The sequence below is a fragment of the Mytilus trossulus genome, unplaced genomic scaffold (assembly GCF_036588685.1).
Source record: "Mytilus trossulus isolate FHL-02 unplaced genomic scaffold, PNRI_Mtr1.1.1.hap1 h1tg000373l__unscaffolded, whole genome shotgun sequence".
Classification (NCBI taxonomy): Eukaryota; Metazoa; Mollusca; class Bivalvia; order Mytilida; family Mytilidae; genus Mytilus; species Mytilus trossulus.
Genome location: NW_026963340.1, coordinates 165,877 through 183,693, shown reverse-complemented (window position 1 = coordinate 183,693; position 17,817 = coordinate 165,877). Strand labels below are relative to the sequence as shown.

The 17,817-nt window shown below is 33.7% G+C and overlaps 2 protein-coding genes across 3 annotated transcripts; both read left to right on the top strand.

Moving 5' to 3' along the window:
* Positions 1–1,355: 1,355 nt before the first annotated feature.
* On the top strand, positions 1,356–10,011 carry LOC134701919 (uncharacterized). Of its 2 annotated transcripts, none has more exons than XM_063563027.1 (2): positions 1,356–1,678; positions 8,397–10,011. In XM_063563027.1, the coding sequence occupies exon 2, from the start codon at positions 8,519–8,521 to the stop codon at positions 9,938–9,940; it is 1,422 nt and encodes a 473-aa protein (XP_063419097.1). In that variant the 5' UTR covers positions 1,356–1,678; positions 8,397–8,518; the 3' UTR covers positions 9,941–10,011. The 2 variants fall into 2 exon arrangements, with proteins under 2 accessions (XP_063419097.1, XP_063419098.1); XM_063563028.1 differs by lacking the exon at positions 1,356–1,678 and adding an exon at positions 5,595–5,707.
* Positions 10,012–14,418: 4,407 nt separating this feature from the next.
* Positions 14,419–16,914, top strand: LOC134701899 (uncharacterized). The gene is made up of 2 exons (XM_063563007.1): positions 14,419–14,427; positions 16,183–16,914. Exon 2 carries the CDS (start codon positions 16,199–16,201, stop codon positions 16,700–16,702), a length of 504 nt encoding a protein of 167 aa, XP_063419077.1. The 5' UTR covers positions 14,419–14,427; positions 16,183–16,198; the 3' UTR covers positions 16,703–16,914.
* The last annotated feature ends 903 nt before the right edge of the window (positions 16,915–17,817 follow it).

Genomic DNA, 17,817 nt, shown 5'->3' with positions numbered 1-17,817 from the left:
AGAATGTTTTAAGTTTCTCTATTGTATTTTTTTGCATATATATTACTGTGATTTCGTTTTACACAAAGGAAGAAGTTACGATTGCTCGATATTTTAATTAAATTGTCAGTGTCTTCTATCATTTTTAGATTTCATTTTCAGATTTCATTTTCACATTTTTTGTGGCCGAGAAAGGGGTCCATAAACAAAGGTGTTTTTTTTTTACTTCGAAAGAGATGGAACACTCGTCCCAAGCTGCTTCGCCTATGGTAGTAGTCTTCAAAAAGACATGACACCTATCCGAACACTTTATTCGGACTCTAAGCAATATTTGCTCTTACTCCTATCGAGCGCGGGACTACATAAAGTTTTGATGAAAAATGAAGATATTAACCTGAGTACTGCATTTTGCAAAACTGCACTTATAAGTGCCAAACGTGTTATTTATCAAGTCAACAAAAAATCTTTCATAAATTTTATGTCTATGTTCTTTTTACTTGAGGAATTGGAGTTTTGATGTCGGAGTTTACAGATCGTCTCTTTTGGATATCAATTAGATGAACGAAATAACTAAAAAAGACATATAAAAATCTTCGACAAAAACCACTGGTGAACTCTATTTAGAAAGTTTAAGAAGAACCTCATACCGGACAGTGAATCAACACAATTTCCAAGGTGTATATCTACCGTTTATAAAGACAAAACCAAGCAAGTTGAAACATTTACGTAATAAATATTTTTTAGTATTAATTTATATGGACATAAACATGCAAATTTCTGTTAAATATACTACAGAAATTGCATTCCTGAATTAGATATTAGAATATAACAAAAGGACAAATGCGAATGAATGATTCATTAACTTACATTCAAAAGGTTTTAAATGTAATTAGGTATACAGTTCCCTAACTATACTCAACAACATAAAAACTAATACACCACCTTTAATATACGAATCAATTACTAGTATATAGTTTGTAGAGACGTGATTTTAATAAGAATATTATTGTAATTTTCTGTTATATGCATTCTGATCTAATACAGATGGAATCATCGTGTGTCCGAGCTTTGCTTTCAATAATCTGAAAATGCCCCTTTCTTCTTTCTGTGTTAACGACCTTTCGGGATCTAACAGCCATTGTGTATAAAACGTTTTGAAGTTTTATATTTTTCACGCATAATTAAGCAAAGACCAATCAATGAACCAAACAATTGTCATAAATTTAACACAAACAAAAGAAAAAAAACTATAATTTGTTTCTCTAGGAATAACCCTAGTGCATATGTTTTTATTTATTTTATTTTTTTTCAGAATTTTTTATGAAGTTTAATCAAATTTACTAGAAAGAAATGGCGTGTTAATCCAACCGCTGAGTATAAATCTGATTGACAATAGCCAAGTTTGAATGTGTTGACAAGTTTGTATCTAAATGCACAAAGATCTTATAGTATATTTAAATCGAAGGGTGATTCAAGGCGTAAAATCTTCACAATATGCTGCCCTGAATAATTCATCAGATCTTCACAGAATCACAACACGAAACATTTGAATTCAATCTAATAATCGATATAGTTTGCTTTAATTTAGAGTTTGGATTTTTTATTTGTGGAAAAAATCTAGCTTTAAACAAAAATTGAACATTTATGAGTTGTGATTATAGATTCTTATACTCGGATTTGGAAATACATGAACTAAAAGGTATGTATTAGTAAATAAATATGGAGGGAAAATTTCGAATTTTAGCCTTTCGAAAGAAGACAAGATTTTATTTTATATAGAAGAATATTGTGCATATCTAAGTAAACTAGATTAACATTGTGTGCATGTCTTTTGTTGTGGTGTTGTTACTTTAGTGCATGGCTTGCATCTCTTTTAATTATTAATTTAGTTTTATTGTTGAATACCAGTTTCTTGCTGAGTTTTCAAATTAACATAAATTCTGCATGGTCTCACGGTGATTTACTCATCTTAAGTGAATGGGGCCGTTTGTTTGATTCACTACTCGGCACAACCAAAGATTTTTGTATGTACTACTTCTCCGCCAAGCATTTAGGAGTTTTAAGAGTACACTGGTCGGCTCGAAATTGAAATAACGGAATGAGTAGGGTTGCATTCCTTCCTGTAAACTGTTCCATTGTGAACTATTGTGTGAGACAATCATATAGCTTGTCCGTCTAGTACATATCTCATTTACATGTTATCAATCGAGGCTATAGATGTATAGGGGGAGGGTTGAGATCTCATAAACATGTTTAACCCCGCCGCAATTTAGCGCCTGTCACAAGTCAGGAGCCTTTGGCCTTTGTTAGTCTTGTCTGATTTTTAATTTTAGTTTCTTGTGAATAATTCGGAGTTTAGTATGACGTCCATTATCACTGTACTAGTATACATATTTTTTTTAAATTCCAGCTGAAGGACGCCTACGGGTGCGAGAGTTTCTCGCTACATTGAAGACCCATTTGTGGCCTTCGGCTGTTGTCTACTCTATGGTCGGGTTGTTTTCGCTTTGACACGTTCCCCATTTCCTTTCTCAATTTTATTTTATATTTGCCACTGGACGTTATAATTACGTATTAAAAAGCCCTTAATGAAATTGGCATTCGTCATATTAACATATAATTTCCTTAAACATATTAATTTTATGGTAATTTTTCACTCCTCGTTTGGCTAATTATTTGTAGAAATGAAATTATTTGCCCGAGTATGCAATAAGTAATGAGGCAATATATATATATAGTCCTTGTTATTTTGTAACATCATGAAGTATCTGAAACATTTGAACTTTTTTCCGAACACTTTACTTCCAATGTATACCTTCGGCTGTTGTCTGCTCTATGGTCGGGTTGTTGTCGCTTTGACACATTCACCATTTCCTTTCTCAATTTTATACTGTGGACATTTGGTGGTGTCGCAGTGTCGTCTGCCTGCTCCCCTAGGGCGAATGTGGGGTATAGAAATATGTAACTTGGGTCTTCCTCGTCTTAATAAAACATTTTCCAAAGTGGGGCGTCCGTTTGACTGCGGGATTATAAGTATACAATGGGAATGTTAAATGCGATGCCTCGTGTAGAGAATGCCACGCTCTCTACGTTAAGAAACCTTGTAACCGATCTTTGGGGGTTCGTATGTGGTCTGTTGCAAAGAAAAGGTGTCCATATACTGTTTATTTGGCACTCTAAATTTTTCAGACATTCATCCCCTTATAAATTCTTTATTTTTTTCCCATGTTTCTGTAGTAATGGTTTATTATTATATTTTCTGTAAATCCTAACTAGGCCTTTACAAACCGTTATTTAGGTTTACTAATAATCGATTTAAAAATACATAAATTTGAAGTTCTTTGAATTTTTTTCGTATATCATTCAAACATCCCCTTCAGTCTGTACATAACGTAAAAGAGGGACGAAAGATACCAGGGGGAGAGTCAAACTAATATAATCGAAAATAAACTGACAACGCAATGGCTAAAAATGAAAAGGACAAACAGACAAACAATAGTACACATGACACAACATATAAAACTTAAGAATAAACAACAAGAACCCCACCACAAACTAGGGGTGATCTCAGGTGCCCCGGAAGGGTAAGCAGATCCTGCTCCTCATGTGGCACCCGTCGTGATGTTTGTCATGTTTTTCTATCATATTTGATGTTTTTGTGATGTTTTTCAATGAAGGGACAAGTTTGTAGCATATTACTGTACACATCCCGTCATACCATGTCAGGTTCAATATTGTATTCGCATTCTCCTTTGTGAACTTGTTCCATTTTCTCTTGTCCTTCTTCTGCATTGGGATGGACGAACATGATTTTTGATTCGTCTGTTCTAGCCTGGGGTCATGGCTTATCTTGTCAATATACGACGCGCAGCTAGATATCGGGCCGGGATACAAGGCTACGTCAATCCTTGCTTCAACGCTAAGATCTTAATAATAAAAGCAGACATAGGAGATACATTTTTCTATGCTGGACCATTTTTCTATTGCTGGTCCATTTTTATATAGCTGGCCCATTTTTGCTGGTCCTGGCTCATTTTATATTGTTCACAATCTTCCATGGTTTTGGTTTGACATAATATGTATTTCGATGTATCTATATATTTGTGCTAATCTATCAGTTAAATCACAAAGTCTACAGTTTACATTATTCAAAGTTATTATAGATTTGGCCCCCTATCGAGTTGTATGTACTTTTAAATAAACCAGGTACAGAGTTTGCTGTGAACCCCCCATTATGGAGTTGAGTAGAACGAACTTGTATATAAATATGAATAAAGAATATATTAAGTGAACACATGCTTGACACATTTCAATTATAATTTGAAACATGATCATTTAAATAAAAATTACAAATAAATGTAAAGACCGAAACAACTTTTATGTAAATTCAAAAGATAGGCAATTCAATTGTCGGAACTAGATATATATCATTATTGTTAAACCAATAATACCACACTGCGTTAACAATATAGGCCAATAAAAAAAATGTTAACGTCCAACCATTTCACCTTTTACACAAATAAGGGAAAAACAAGGCATTTTAAACTAATAAGAAAAACACGAAGGTCCCCCGCATGCATGTAATTTAAATGTTCGAGTTTTCACCATATCCATTTACAAAAAATCAAGTGCATATATATAGCTGAGATGAATTTTTATTTAAAACATACAATATGATAACAAAACAAAACTACATTCTCTTTGTTTCCCCTCCTTTTCGCAGTAATATATTATATTCACTGCCTGGACTATTTGCCATTGGACGTAAAGAAAAAGCAATCAGTCAATCAGTATGAATGTGTAGAGTTACGTAAGCAAATGTAGCATTGCAAAATTATTTTCTGTAACATACATTTTCTACCTGATTGCACATTTAAAGGAATCGAGAAAACATTAACTAGCTTGATTCATTTCATGACAATTGTACGATTTTTTTCATTTGACACTGCAAGACATGCATTTAACACACTAGTAATGTTGGGGCCCTTTATAGCTTGTTGTTCGATGTGAGCCAAGGCTCCGTGTCGAAGGCCGTACATTGACCTATAATGGTTTACTTTTATAAATTGTTATTTGGATGGAGAGTTGTCTCATTGGCACTCACACCACATCGTCCTATATCTATTTAACTTGTATATCTAAATTTTAGCTGATCTTCATCGTGTTTTATAAGAAATCTTACGACGAGTCACAAATTCGATCCTCTAAAACATATCTTGGGATAAAAAAAAAACATTTAGGTTTCTTTATTTTTACCATTATTTTTTCGCATAACGAATCCCGCTGTAAATAAAGGCAAGCCATAAATAGATATAAGAAGATGTGGTATGAGTACCAATGAGACAACACTCCACCCGAGTCACAATTTGTAAAAGTAAACCATTAGGTCTTCAACACGAAGCCTTGGCTCACACCGTACATCAAGCTATAAAGGGCCCCACAATAACTAGTGCAAAATCATGCTTTAAAACAGAACCACAGAAAAACAAACCCTTTGCCTTAGGGTTAAAGGTGACTTGTCAGTGCATGATTGATTTGCAATCTATCAGATATTGTGACTGAACAAGGACTTCCAAAATAAGACTGTCCCTTTAAATTCTCATATATGGTTATAAGTTAATTTAAATTTTCATATGGTTTTAAACATACACAAATGTAGATTACTGCAATATTTCATACATATATAATGTTATATCATTATTCCGGAATAAATTTATACAAATTAATGGTAAGCTTGTGTTTTGTATTCACGATATTTTTTAAATTTATTAATCTTTCTTACATCAGGGCTTCAATGTAATCTCACTTCTCTCAAAGCGCAGTCAGTTTATACATATGAATAATAAGGAAACGGTTTTAACTATACAGCGCAATATAAGAGTGTATGTATTCTCTAATTTTTATGGCATTTTTCTTTATCTTTTTAAATAATACTTAATTAATTAATTCTATGAACATGATTTTACTATATTTTTTTCTGTAACGTGATTATTTCTTTTTTTTGTATATGTACATCATTCATTTGTTAAACAAGTTTTGTATTATCTATTTTTTCAGTCCAGTTTCCAGTTTTTCTTTATACTTTACACCCAATTATTGTCTATACTAATGGAGTTTTTCTCTTCTAATCTGTATTCATTTCTTTTTCGTATACTCTCTTTACTGTAACCTCAATCCAAACCGTTCTGGAATAACAGAAATCGTTCTAAACCGTGGCCAAAAGGATACTTAACAATCAATGAAAGACCCACAGTCTGTGTATGTGATGTTGGCCATATTCAATACTATCTTTTTATAACTGTTTATTATACTTTCTAAATGTTCAAAATTCTATTTTGTCAAAGTCATATAAATCATTTTATTTCCATGTAATTTGTTTTATATTTGTAAAACTAGTCATATATATATATATATAGAGAGAGAGAGAGAGAGAGAGAATATACGCTACATTTGAGGCTTTATATATAGAGAAAATATACGCTATTTGCTTTTTAACTTACAGTAAACCAGGAATGAACGGTTCAACCTAGGTGCTCATTAAGAGTCGACATTTTCTTAATTCTTCACAAATTTACAAGTGGCCCTTCTCTCCAAAGGCGGATTTATGGGGGGAGGCCGCGGATGGGGCCTGAACCCCCTCTTTTGCGAAAATAATTTTGTTGGTTATATAGGGAATCACTGAAGCGTGACGGGAGCGGGCCCCTCTTATATGCAGTCAGTGGGCCCCCACTTATGAAAATGTCTAGATCCGCCACTGCTTTCTCCGCCGTCGGACCTATAACACAACCACAGGACAAGACCAGCTTGAAAATAACAGTCGAAAGTAGAGAATTTTGAAAACTAATCGCATTAATTTACTTTAACTTCGTACTTTATTTGGCCTTTTTAACTTTTTTTGGATTCGAGCGTCACTAATGAGTGTTTTGTAGACGAAACGCGCGTCTGGCGTATATACTAAATTTAGTCCTGGTTTCTATGATGAGTTTATTTACTAGACAGTTGTGATTTTTTTTTTGTATACATAGGCTAGCAGTTGTCACATATAGATATCGATATTAAAATATCATTTTAATCAAACACCATTTAATATATTATTTCAAAGGATTAATACAGTTTTATATTTATTTTTTAAACATTTACTAATGTAGTAAGTAAGTTAGTATATATGTACTAAGTGAAAAAGTAATTACAATCTATGATTTCCAACTGCTTATATTTATCAAGTATTTGTATAACAAATGGAGCTAGGGTTCAAATGCATATTCTAATTCAAGTACCGTCAAACTATAACAATATCCTAAAAGTAGTGTTTGTTTTGTCATTTACTTGTAATCCTTTAAATAAGATTGAAGGACGTCATGCAACAACTTTAGTAATACTGTGACGGACTATATAGCATTTTCTATATGCATATCCAGAGGACATATGCCATCATGACTTAATGTATTTTCAAAACACTTAATTTCACTTTTCAATATTATTCCGATTTAACGTTTGATGTTGCATGTTCATCCAGTTTGTGGTAAACAATAGATCGTTTTTTAGGTTATGTACTGAATTGAAGGTTAAATGCCAGAAAACTATCGAGACATTACTCAATGATTGGTGCACTTAGCTGTAGCAGCAGTACCAAACTGCAAATGCACAAATCGAGAGTTTTTTTGTGGTTTTTTTTTAGATGGGGACTTACTCGTTACTCATATAAATCGTGCCGTTACATCACTGTTCCAATTTATGGGACGGCTTTTAAGAGCGCTTACAATCATGCTTATAAACCATGCCAAATGCTTACTAGTGATTCGTTATTTCAAAATATCTATCATTGACGGCTCAAATAATATCTCCATTGATGATTGATGATTGATGATGTATCATTCACGATTATTCTTTTGTGGGCTAATTTCAGTGTAGAATCTGGTCATTTGCTGTTTGCTATGTGAGCAAACAAATATTTTTTTTTGTGGCATACACTTTTATTTACAAAGCGATGAAGTGATCTTCAGAGTTAGAAAACAATGCATTGCTAATACGAAAAATCAAAAATATATTTGCTGGACTTCGAAATATTTCTACGATACCGACTAACAAATAGATAAACAAAGAAACAGGAATTAAACTCAATTTCTTTTAAAAGAAAAAAGTAAAACCACAAAAATACTGAAAGAGAAAAGCAGACAGATGTTGTGGTTGATTGCCAAAGAGAAAACCTCCAACCAATGACCGAATTACGTAGAACTTAACTAAATATAGGTCACAATACGGCCTCCAACAATGAGCAAAACCTATTCCACATAGCAACCTGTAAAACAGAAATGACAAATGTAAAGCATTTCAATACAGAATGAATGAAGATATAACAAATATAATTAGCTTCTAAAATTCAAAACTTCACCATTTTCTTTTTTCTTTTTCTTCAGTCAGTTTGTATACCTGAGGTATGATTTCGTCGACACATGATTAGCAGATTATTTAAATAAGCTGTTTACCTGAGGAGTAAATTACTTAATACATCTAATTATCAGATAATGCAAATGAGCTTATGGAATCTGTGAAAACACCACACATTCTTCCAATTATTAACAGAGAAGATTTCACTAGGTCTCACACGCAGGTATTCAAGCAGACGATCGACAACCCACGTGATCATGACCTCAAACGAAGACAAACATTGTGGTCGTTTCAAAATAGAAATCGTGGTGTTCAAAGAAATTTAAAAGGACAAGATAATAATGAATCTTTAAGTGATGCTGATTTGAATGAAAACAATAATGCCGAAGACGAACACAAAGGAAAACTTCAAAAACGAATTAGCTTTCCCAGACTCAAACAGAGAGTCAAAGAGGCTTTTGCGTCGCCCGTTTCAGATGAAACAAGCAACGTGAAAAGGGAATATTCTTCCGCATTACGAATAGGGACCAATTTGTATGAACAGCTGAGGATAAAACAAAAGTTAGACAAAAGGAACAGTTTTCCAAAAGACCGACCTTTACTAAAATCTGTCGATAAATTTCCAGAAGTGACTTCATCTTTAACAAAATTAAGCTACCTAAAGGCAGCAAAAAATGTAGTTCACTATGGCGGAGGATTCTTCGGACGAAGTAGTTATGCAGAGAGGAGATATATGGACTTCCGTCGTTCACAGACAGTGATTAGTCCATCAGAGTCAAGAACAGTGAACAGCGAATCTAATTTGGCTAAGAAACCTATTTATGGATCTTTAAAACAATTAAATTTAGATGATAAAAAGAGATGCAAGTCAGACGGTGAATCGTGTGAGGTTCTGAAAGTTAGTTCACATGAAATAAGCGATAGAGGCTTGGAAGAACATCGGACGAGTCACCATTCGACACAAAAAAGAAAATCTGAGAAAGAAAATGATGATAAGTCAAAAAAATCAAAAGAAGATATCATAGAAATTGAACATTTGTCAGAAAAATATTCAATAGATTTTAGTAAAACTTACTTGGAAGATCTTCAACAAAAACCCGTAGATGTAAGTTCTGAAGAGGACGTCATTCGGAACGGAGCATGGCAAAAAGATATCGATTTAATCGTTGCCCGACACGATGTAGAAACGCTAAACGGACGAACGAATACGAAAGGAAATATAATGCTTGCCAAAGCATCTCAAACAGGAAAATCTGAAACATCCGAAGGACGACCCCAATCGAACATCAGTTTAGATATGCCCGATGACCAGTTTGGTCCGTCTTCATATAAGCCCGATGAGGTAACACATAGGATGTTAAATGGGGCGTATTGTATAAATCCGTACAAATGGACTTCGAGGTCATCTCTTACTGCGGGTGATAGGACATGGGTTGAAAAAGCCATGGAAAGAACAGACATAATTGACACGACCATTTATGATGGGTTTGCTCGCAAGAAGTCCAAATCCATGATAAAAAATAGTGACCATTTAGGAAAAGAAAAATCAACAGTTTCGTCGAAGCCACCTTAACAATTTTGTGTGAGCGTTTTTCTTGTGCAATGTTTTAACATTTTGTTACATGTATTATATATTTATTCTGATATTTTGTTACTATATAATTTCAATAACGGATGCTGAGTTGTGTCAATCATGTTGAAGGCATTGGAAATTCGATATAAGAGGCCAATAAAAGGTCAATCATTAAAGTCAACTACTCTCAATTCATACCTTATTATATAGGAAGATTTGATATGAGTGCCAATGAGACAAGTAACATTTTATAAAAGTAAAGCATTATAGGTCAAAGTGCGGCCTATATACAACACGGAGCATTGGCTCACACCGAACAGCAAGCTATGAAAGGCCCCAAAAATTACTAGCGTTAAAATTCCAAAGGGAAACCAACGGTCTAATCTATATAAAAACGAGAAACGAAAAACACTTTAGAACCAAATAAACAAACGACAACCACTGAACATCAGATTCCTGACTTAGGACAGGTGCAAACAATTGCAGCGGGATTAAACGTTTTAATGGTACCAAACCTTCTCCCTTTTCTGAAACAATAGTATAACATCACAACATAGAAAGACACACTATTGTTTATTTTATGAGTCTGTGTAATTAGAAGTTTTGATGTTGTTCTGATTTAGTACTTTCTAACACACCGTATGACAGCAACGCTGGATATAGGTTCTAGCTGAAGTTGATAAAAATTGTAAAATGCTATTTGACTTACATAAGTGTCCGTGCACATCGAAAATTACGATATTGTGTATGTAAAGAGATGATAATTGAATATAAGGAAGAAATATCTACCCGTATTACGTAAGAACCATAAAGCATAAAATTGAGAATGGAAATGGGGAATGTATCAAAGAGACAATAACCCGACCATAGAAAAAACAACAGCAGAAGGTCACCAATAGGTCTTCAATGTAACGAGAAATTCACGCACCCGGAGGTGTCCTTCAGCTGGCCCCTAAACAAATATATATCAGTTCAGTGATAATGAACGCCATATTAATTTCCAAATTGTACACAAGAAACTAAATTTAAAATAATACAAGACTAACAAAGACCAGAGGCTCCTGACTTGGGACAGGCGCAAAAATGCGGCGGGGTTAAACATGTTTATGAGATCTCAACCCTCTCCCTATACCTATAGCAGTCTTTCCCCCCCCCCCCCCCCCCAGATATCCAGTAATCGATGCATCTTTTTTCCGGTACTATATGGTAGTTTTTTTGTATCTACAAATTTAATTTGCCATTCCTACGTGATTTAGCTCAGGATGTCCTCATATATACATGACCAAACTACAGAGCCATCTTATTTCATTTTCGTCTTGCAATAATTGTTCTTTTTAATAACAGTAAGGGAATATCATGCGCTCTAATTGGTGCATTTGAATATTTTATTGATAATCATTCTTTTTGTTTCCAATATTAATTCAGTGCCTTTCCCATAAGATTGAGAAGATGGAGAAAACTGGAAACAGGGAATGCGTCAAAAAGAAAACAACTTGATCTAAGAGCACAAAACAGCCTAATGCCACAAAGTTTGTTTTGTAAGCGAGAAAAAATCCCACATCAGGAGAACTACAATTACCAACCCCCTAAACACCCTTATGGCCTTTTTTCTATAATTTCAATGAAGTAAGGAGGAATAGATGTGGATAAAAAGTACGGACGAACAAACGAAAATGGCTACCATGAATGCAATATATAATTCCGTTTCACAAAACTCAAAAAATATTTCTACGAGATTTATACGGTAAGAAACAAAATTTAAAGAAAGAAGATGTGGTATGATTGCCAAATGAGACAACTCTCCACAAAAGACCAAATGACACAAAATTAACTACTATAGATCACCGTGTACGGCCTTCAACAATGAGTTAAGCTCATACCGCATAGTCGGCGATAAAAGGCCCCGAAATGACAATGTAAAACAATTCAAACGTGAAAACTAACGGCCGTATTTACAACTGATTTATGTAAAAAACAAAAAAAAAAAGAACGAAAAACAAACGACAACCACTGAACTACAGGCTCCTGACTCGAGAAAGGCGCATACATACATAATATGGCGGGGTTAAACATGTTAGCGGGACCCAACCCTATCCTAGCCTTGGACAGTGTCCACTTTTATTTTTTGTCTATCTGATGAGTTAAGCCTTTTCAACTGATTTTTATAGTTCGTTCTTATGTTGTACTGTTATACCACTGTCCCAGGTTAGGGGGAGGGTTGGGATCCCGCTAACATGTTTAACCCCGCCACATTATTTATGTATGTGCCTGTCCCAAGTCAGCAGCCTGTAATTCAGTGGTTGTCGTTTGTTTATGTGTTACATATTTGTTTTTCGTTCATTTTTTTACATAAATAAGGCCGTTAGTTTTCTCGTTTGAATTGTTTTACATTGTCTTATCGGGGTCTTTTATAGCTGACTATATGCGGTGTGGGCTTTGCTCATTGTTGAAGGCCGTACGGTGACCTATAATGGTTCATGTTTGTGTCATTTTGGTCTTTTGTGGATATTTGTCTCATTGGCAATCATACCACATCTTCTTTTTTTATTTTATAACAATACAAAGAGATGAATAAATGTTTAAAATTATACATGTAGCTAGGCAGACATTTATTACAATTTAAACATTTAGCTGTTGTCAATAAATATTCATATATATATATACTAGTATGTACATAACAATATTCATATAATTTGTATATATAAAATAGAGAATGGAAATGGGGAATGAGTCAAAGAGACAGCCAATCGACCAAAGAGCAGAAACAGCCGAAGGCCACCAATGGGTCTTACATACAGCGAGAAAATCCGCATCCTGAGGCATGCTTCAGCTAACATCCAAACAAAAAAATGTACTTGTTCAATGATAAAGGACGTCATACTAAACTCCAAAATATATATAAACTAAAACTAAAAATCATACAAGACTAACAAAGGCCAGAGGCTCTACACTTGTGACAGGCTCAAAACTGCGGCGGTGGTTTAACGTGTTTTTATTAAATCTCAACCCTCCAAACATCTAGCCAATGTAGAAAAATCAAACACTGTTGTAGCAATACGCACAGTTAAAATAAATATATATATATATAGGGTCAATTAATCGGGTGTCATAGTAATAATGTATTCAAAAGGAACCTTGCAAAATATAAGAACATTGCAAAAACGTCTTTTTAACTATTATTTGCATAGCGATTGAAACAAAGTACATTTTGTGTAAAGCTTATATATGTCAATGGCCTTTTTAAACGAGATGTATTTAAGCTGAAGACTCAGTATTGTAAAAAAATAATTGCACGACTAGATTTTGATCTATACAAAAAAAAAAAGTTGTGGTATGCTTGCCATTGAGACAACTATTCGCTGAAGACCTAAGCTCTATAGGTCACTCTACAGCCTTTATCAATTAGCCAAACTCATACCACATAGTTAACAATGAAAGGCACCGACTATTTCATATTCATTTTTTCTCGGATTCAAAATGCGATGGTTGTGTATTTCTGTATAATTAATACTATATGCTCGGAAACGGGCCCTTTGAATGGATCCAATAAATAGTCGTATTTCTATTCTTGTATGTATGTCATGTTTTCATACACCAATGCCATTGCTTCTCCGATTTTCCTCCTATATCATGTAAAAAAAACACCACCAATAGTCATCTGTATGAAATATGGCAAAAATGAGGAGAAGATTTCAAATTCTAAAGCAAAGTTATTTGTCCCTACATCTCGCGTATGTTCGTTTAATGATTGATTAGTTGACGGATTGACTGACTAAATTGATTGATTAGTTGATTGAATATTGGTGATTAAAATGTAAGTCAGCCAAGAAATGTGTATTTTGTGGTTAATTCCAATTTCTTTCAAACACAGAAAAACGATTTCGCTTGGTGCAGTAGATACATATAGTTGATGTAAACATATGTGTACGAGTGTATATATTCATAAAATCTTTTAAATCTTAAAAAGCGCATGCTTGATTTAATTGCAATTGAGAATATACTGATTTTCAACGTTTTGATGTAAGCATCAGATTAGCTTATTTGTTAGAAAAGATATAGAGGTACAGAGTGTGACGATTTTGGGTTTAAACTTGTTTTATTTTGCTGTGCTATCATGTAATTTTAGCAGTTTTAACTTCAGGTGCGGATAATAATCACACATTGTAGGTTTATCTATATTTTACAAGGGAGGAAACTATAACATCTAGTCAAAATATAGAACAAATTTAAAACTTTTTTTTATATACCTGCAAAAAATATTGAGGCCAATACCGGTAACGGTAAGTAATCATTTTTATTTTTTTTTAGTCTCTGTAAAACATAAAGGTGCGTATATATGACACATGTGCCATTAATATTGCAATAATGTTTTAATACAAAGTTTTTGTTGATCTCCTCATTTAAGTCTTCACCAGGTGAGTGACCTTAATCAATTTAACAAGATAATATTTCTCTCTTTTTTTAAATGGGTCAAATGCATATCGCAGGTAGTTTCCTTTGCACTGTTACAAGACGATTGATTTTATTTTATAAGGTACGATGTATTTATTTAAATTTGAGGGGGGAAGCTATATTAGATATTTCTGATCATTTCTGATATATTCTTGTCTTATAATATATAGCAATATATACTTATATGACACTGTGCCAGGGTTCTAAAAAATATCCAGCTACTGAAAGTAAACAGACTAACATTTCACATGTTTAAAAGTATCTTATCCGTCACACATTAGGAATTTCATGCACTATTCATATCGATTATACTTATCGAAAATAAAATTGCCATTGAAATATTCAGTTTGTTATAATACATATATCTTTTCAATTAATGTTTACAGAAGTTGCTTTAAAATAACGAATTCCGAAGGTGAAGAATATTAAGGCATCATATATCCCATTTTGGATTACGGACGTTTGTATATGTTTTGGAAAAGTGCAACGAAGGCTATCTAACACTAGTAAAATTAACAACACTGCAGTCTTTTTTAGTCCACGTGTGTGTCCTGCTTAAGTTAAAACGCTGTCCTTACTAGGCAAACAACAGCTGGTAAATAATTGAGGTATACTCGTTCCGAAATTCATATTTCCCGCTGGAAATACGTTATATATGCCACAGCCAAAAAAAATATGCAATAGTAAAGAAATGCACAATGAGACTAGAAAGATTTTTCATGCATATATTAAGAACCAATTAGTTGGCAAGTGAATAAAGTATTCCTGACTATTAGCATAGCATTTAATATTATACAACTCAATACACAGACCTTGAGCAATCATGTAGAACACACATGCATATCTTGGTTCGATGATTATGTACTGACAAAAGAATACATATTATATATAATATATGTTCATTGTCGGAAAATTCGCAACGAGCTATAGAAGCAGGACGAAAAACGAAGTAAAATTAACGTACTATTCTCTTGTTTCGTATCGACTACAAATACATTTTGCGTTTAATTCCATTTACATTTATTATTTTAATCTAGCAATTTACATCCGGCACTGAAAGGTTTAGTTGTTTAAATCCAAGTAGTTGTCTCGGTTTTTTGTTGTTATTTTAATCTAGCAATTTACATCCGGCACTGAAAGGTTTAGTTGTTTAAATCCAAGTAGTTGTCTCGGTTTTTTGTTGTTATTTTGTTTTTTGGTTTAAAGAAATTGACATGCAAAGTTTATACGCGGACCGCGAAGAGAAACCCAAAATTAATTGTTTCATCAAAAGGATTATTCAAATTACCGTTTGTTCAATATGGAAGAGGAATAACAGGAGACTTTATTTGTAAAAGTGTAAATAGAGCAAAACATTATTTTTGTACCTGTTTTTTAAAATCTTTATTCGTGCACCTGTTATTTGTACAAAAGCATGTTGATTGCATGATAAATTATTACGGAAATTGCTAAAACCTACTGGAATCTAGTATTAACTTGAAAAGGGTATAAATAAATAAAACAAATTGCAAACAAAATTTGCCACAATTCTACGCATTTGGATAAAATCAAAATGTTATTAGATACAATCATTTTGTCAACTTTTGCATCGAACGTTTTAACCAACATCAATTATTTTTTTTTATTCAAAGATAAAAACCTCGTTTTCTGTTGCTTGACTGAAGTCCACACATGCCACAAGTCCATAATTTTTCCGATATGAATTAGTTTTGGTTGTCATATTGAAATAAATAAAAATTCTTTAACGAAAATGAGTCATTACATTGTGTTCCGTTCTGTTTGCTTTTCAGAGAACAGTTTGACAATATGGGTTCCGAATGGTTTAAGAATATGTGTGGTGTACAACTGACTGATAAACAAATGGAGAACATCCCACACACGAGAACAGAACTTGGAATTCACATATCTACAAAGTTTGCACAGATGTTTGGAATTATGGGAACTTGTATCGTAGGACCTATTGCAGGGGCAGTCAATAAAGATACTAGAAACTGGCCCGATATAAAAGATAAAATGACAACAATGGGTACTGGTGGAGTTGCCTTAGGATTCGTCGTGGGGCCCCTTCTTACTTATTCCTTAATGAAGAATCAAGACGACTATCGAGTGTGGGACAGGTGCTATCGAATACGTCATAGCAGAAATCAAGTTCGTGTAGATCAATTATCTCTTTTAGGATCCGCCTGTGGCGCAGGAGTAGCTGCATATACCGGAAATGGTGCAGCATTTGGTGGACTTGTTGGTATGACTAGTGGAGTCATATTAGCCGCTCTCTACAACAGTGCGACGACAAAGAAGAACAAAAAGTAAAAAGTTGTCTCGTCAATGATAGTGTGCCATTGAATATATTTGTTAGAAAGTCAATGAATGGTTTATTTTTTTTATATCGTTTGGTATGAATGTCACAGAATGGAGGATCTGTGGATGTTGATTCGGCGGCGACGGCATAAACTTTGTATTGAGCTTGTAGAATTATATTTTAAAGGATAGAAGATTCCTTATATTCAAAAATCTTGTTACTTTATGCCTTTTATCCTCCAGAGTTTAAGTCTGACACACACGTCAATTATTAAATTTATTAAATATCTTTTTTTTTAAGGAATACAAGAACTGCTAAGGTTTGTTTCGTTCCATAAACCTTTCACAAACCATGCGTAAAAGTCAGCTCAGTTAATTTAATTCTTTACCTATAACTTAGGAAAATAAAAAGCAAACGATAAATATTAAACATCCATTTAAAATTTGTAAAAAAAGTTAACAACACGTTATAAGTTTCATGCGTCCGATAGAGCTTTTTCTGGATCTATCTTCATCAGGAACGTCCAAAGCCGAGGAAGTATAAGAGACGAAACTGTTGAAGAGCTTTATGATCAAAACGTACTTAAACAAAAAAGCCAAATTCATCTAAGTACAGTAAGAAATTGGTGAAAGAAAATCATAAAAAAATCTCCGTTGAAATTGTCACATTGTTTTGAGATGGGGGGGGGGTTCTTACAGACATCACAAGGTCTACACGGTATTTTAATTTTAAAGTGTCCAATACAAGAGAAAAGAAGCTGTCATTTTCCTCATATGTTGAAAGAGTTTAAGTATTTAATGAGAGACTACTAAAACATACAATTCACACAAACTACAGAATTGTACAGCTTGAAAGAGGGACGAAAGATACCAAAAGGACAGTCAAACTCATAAATCTAAATCAAACTGACAACGCCATAGCTAAAAATGAAAAAGACAAACAGACAAACAATAGTACACATAACACAACATAGAAAACCAAAGAAGAAACAACACGAACCCCACCAAAAACTAGGGGTGATCTCAGGTGCTCCGGAAGGGTAAGGAGATCCTGCTCCACATGTGGCACCCGTCGTGTTGCTTATGTGATATCAAATCCTGTCAATAGTCTAATTCGGTAGGTCACA

What these genes read in the sequence shown, in the direction of transcription:
- LOC134701919 (XM_063563027.1), top strand. Translation starts at nt 8,519, where the DNA reads ATGGAATCTGTGAAAACACCACACATTCTTCCAATTATTAACAGAGAA.
- LOC134701899 (XM_063563007.1), top strand. Translation starts at nt 16,199, where the DNA reads ATGGGTTCCGAATGGTTTAAGAATATGTGTGGTGTACAACTGACTGAT.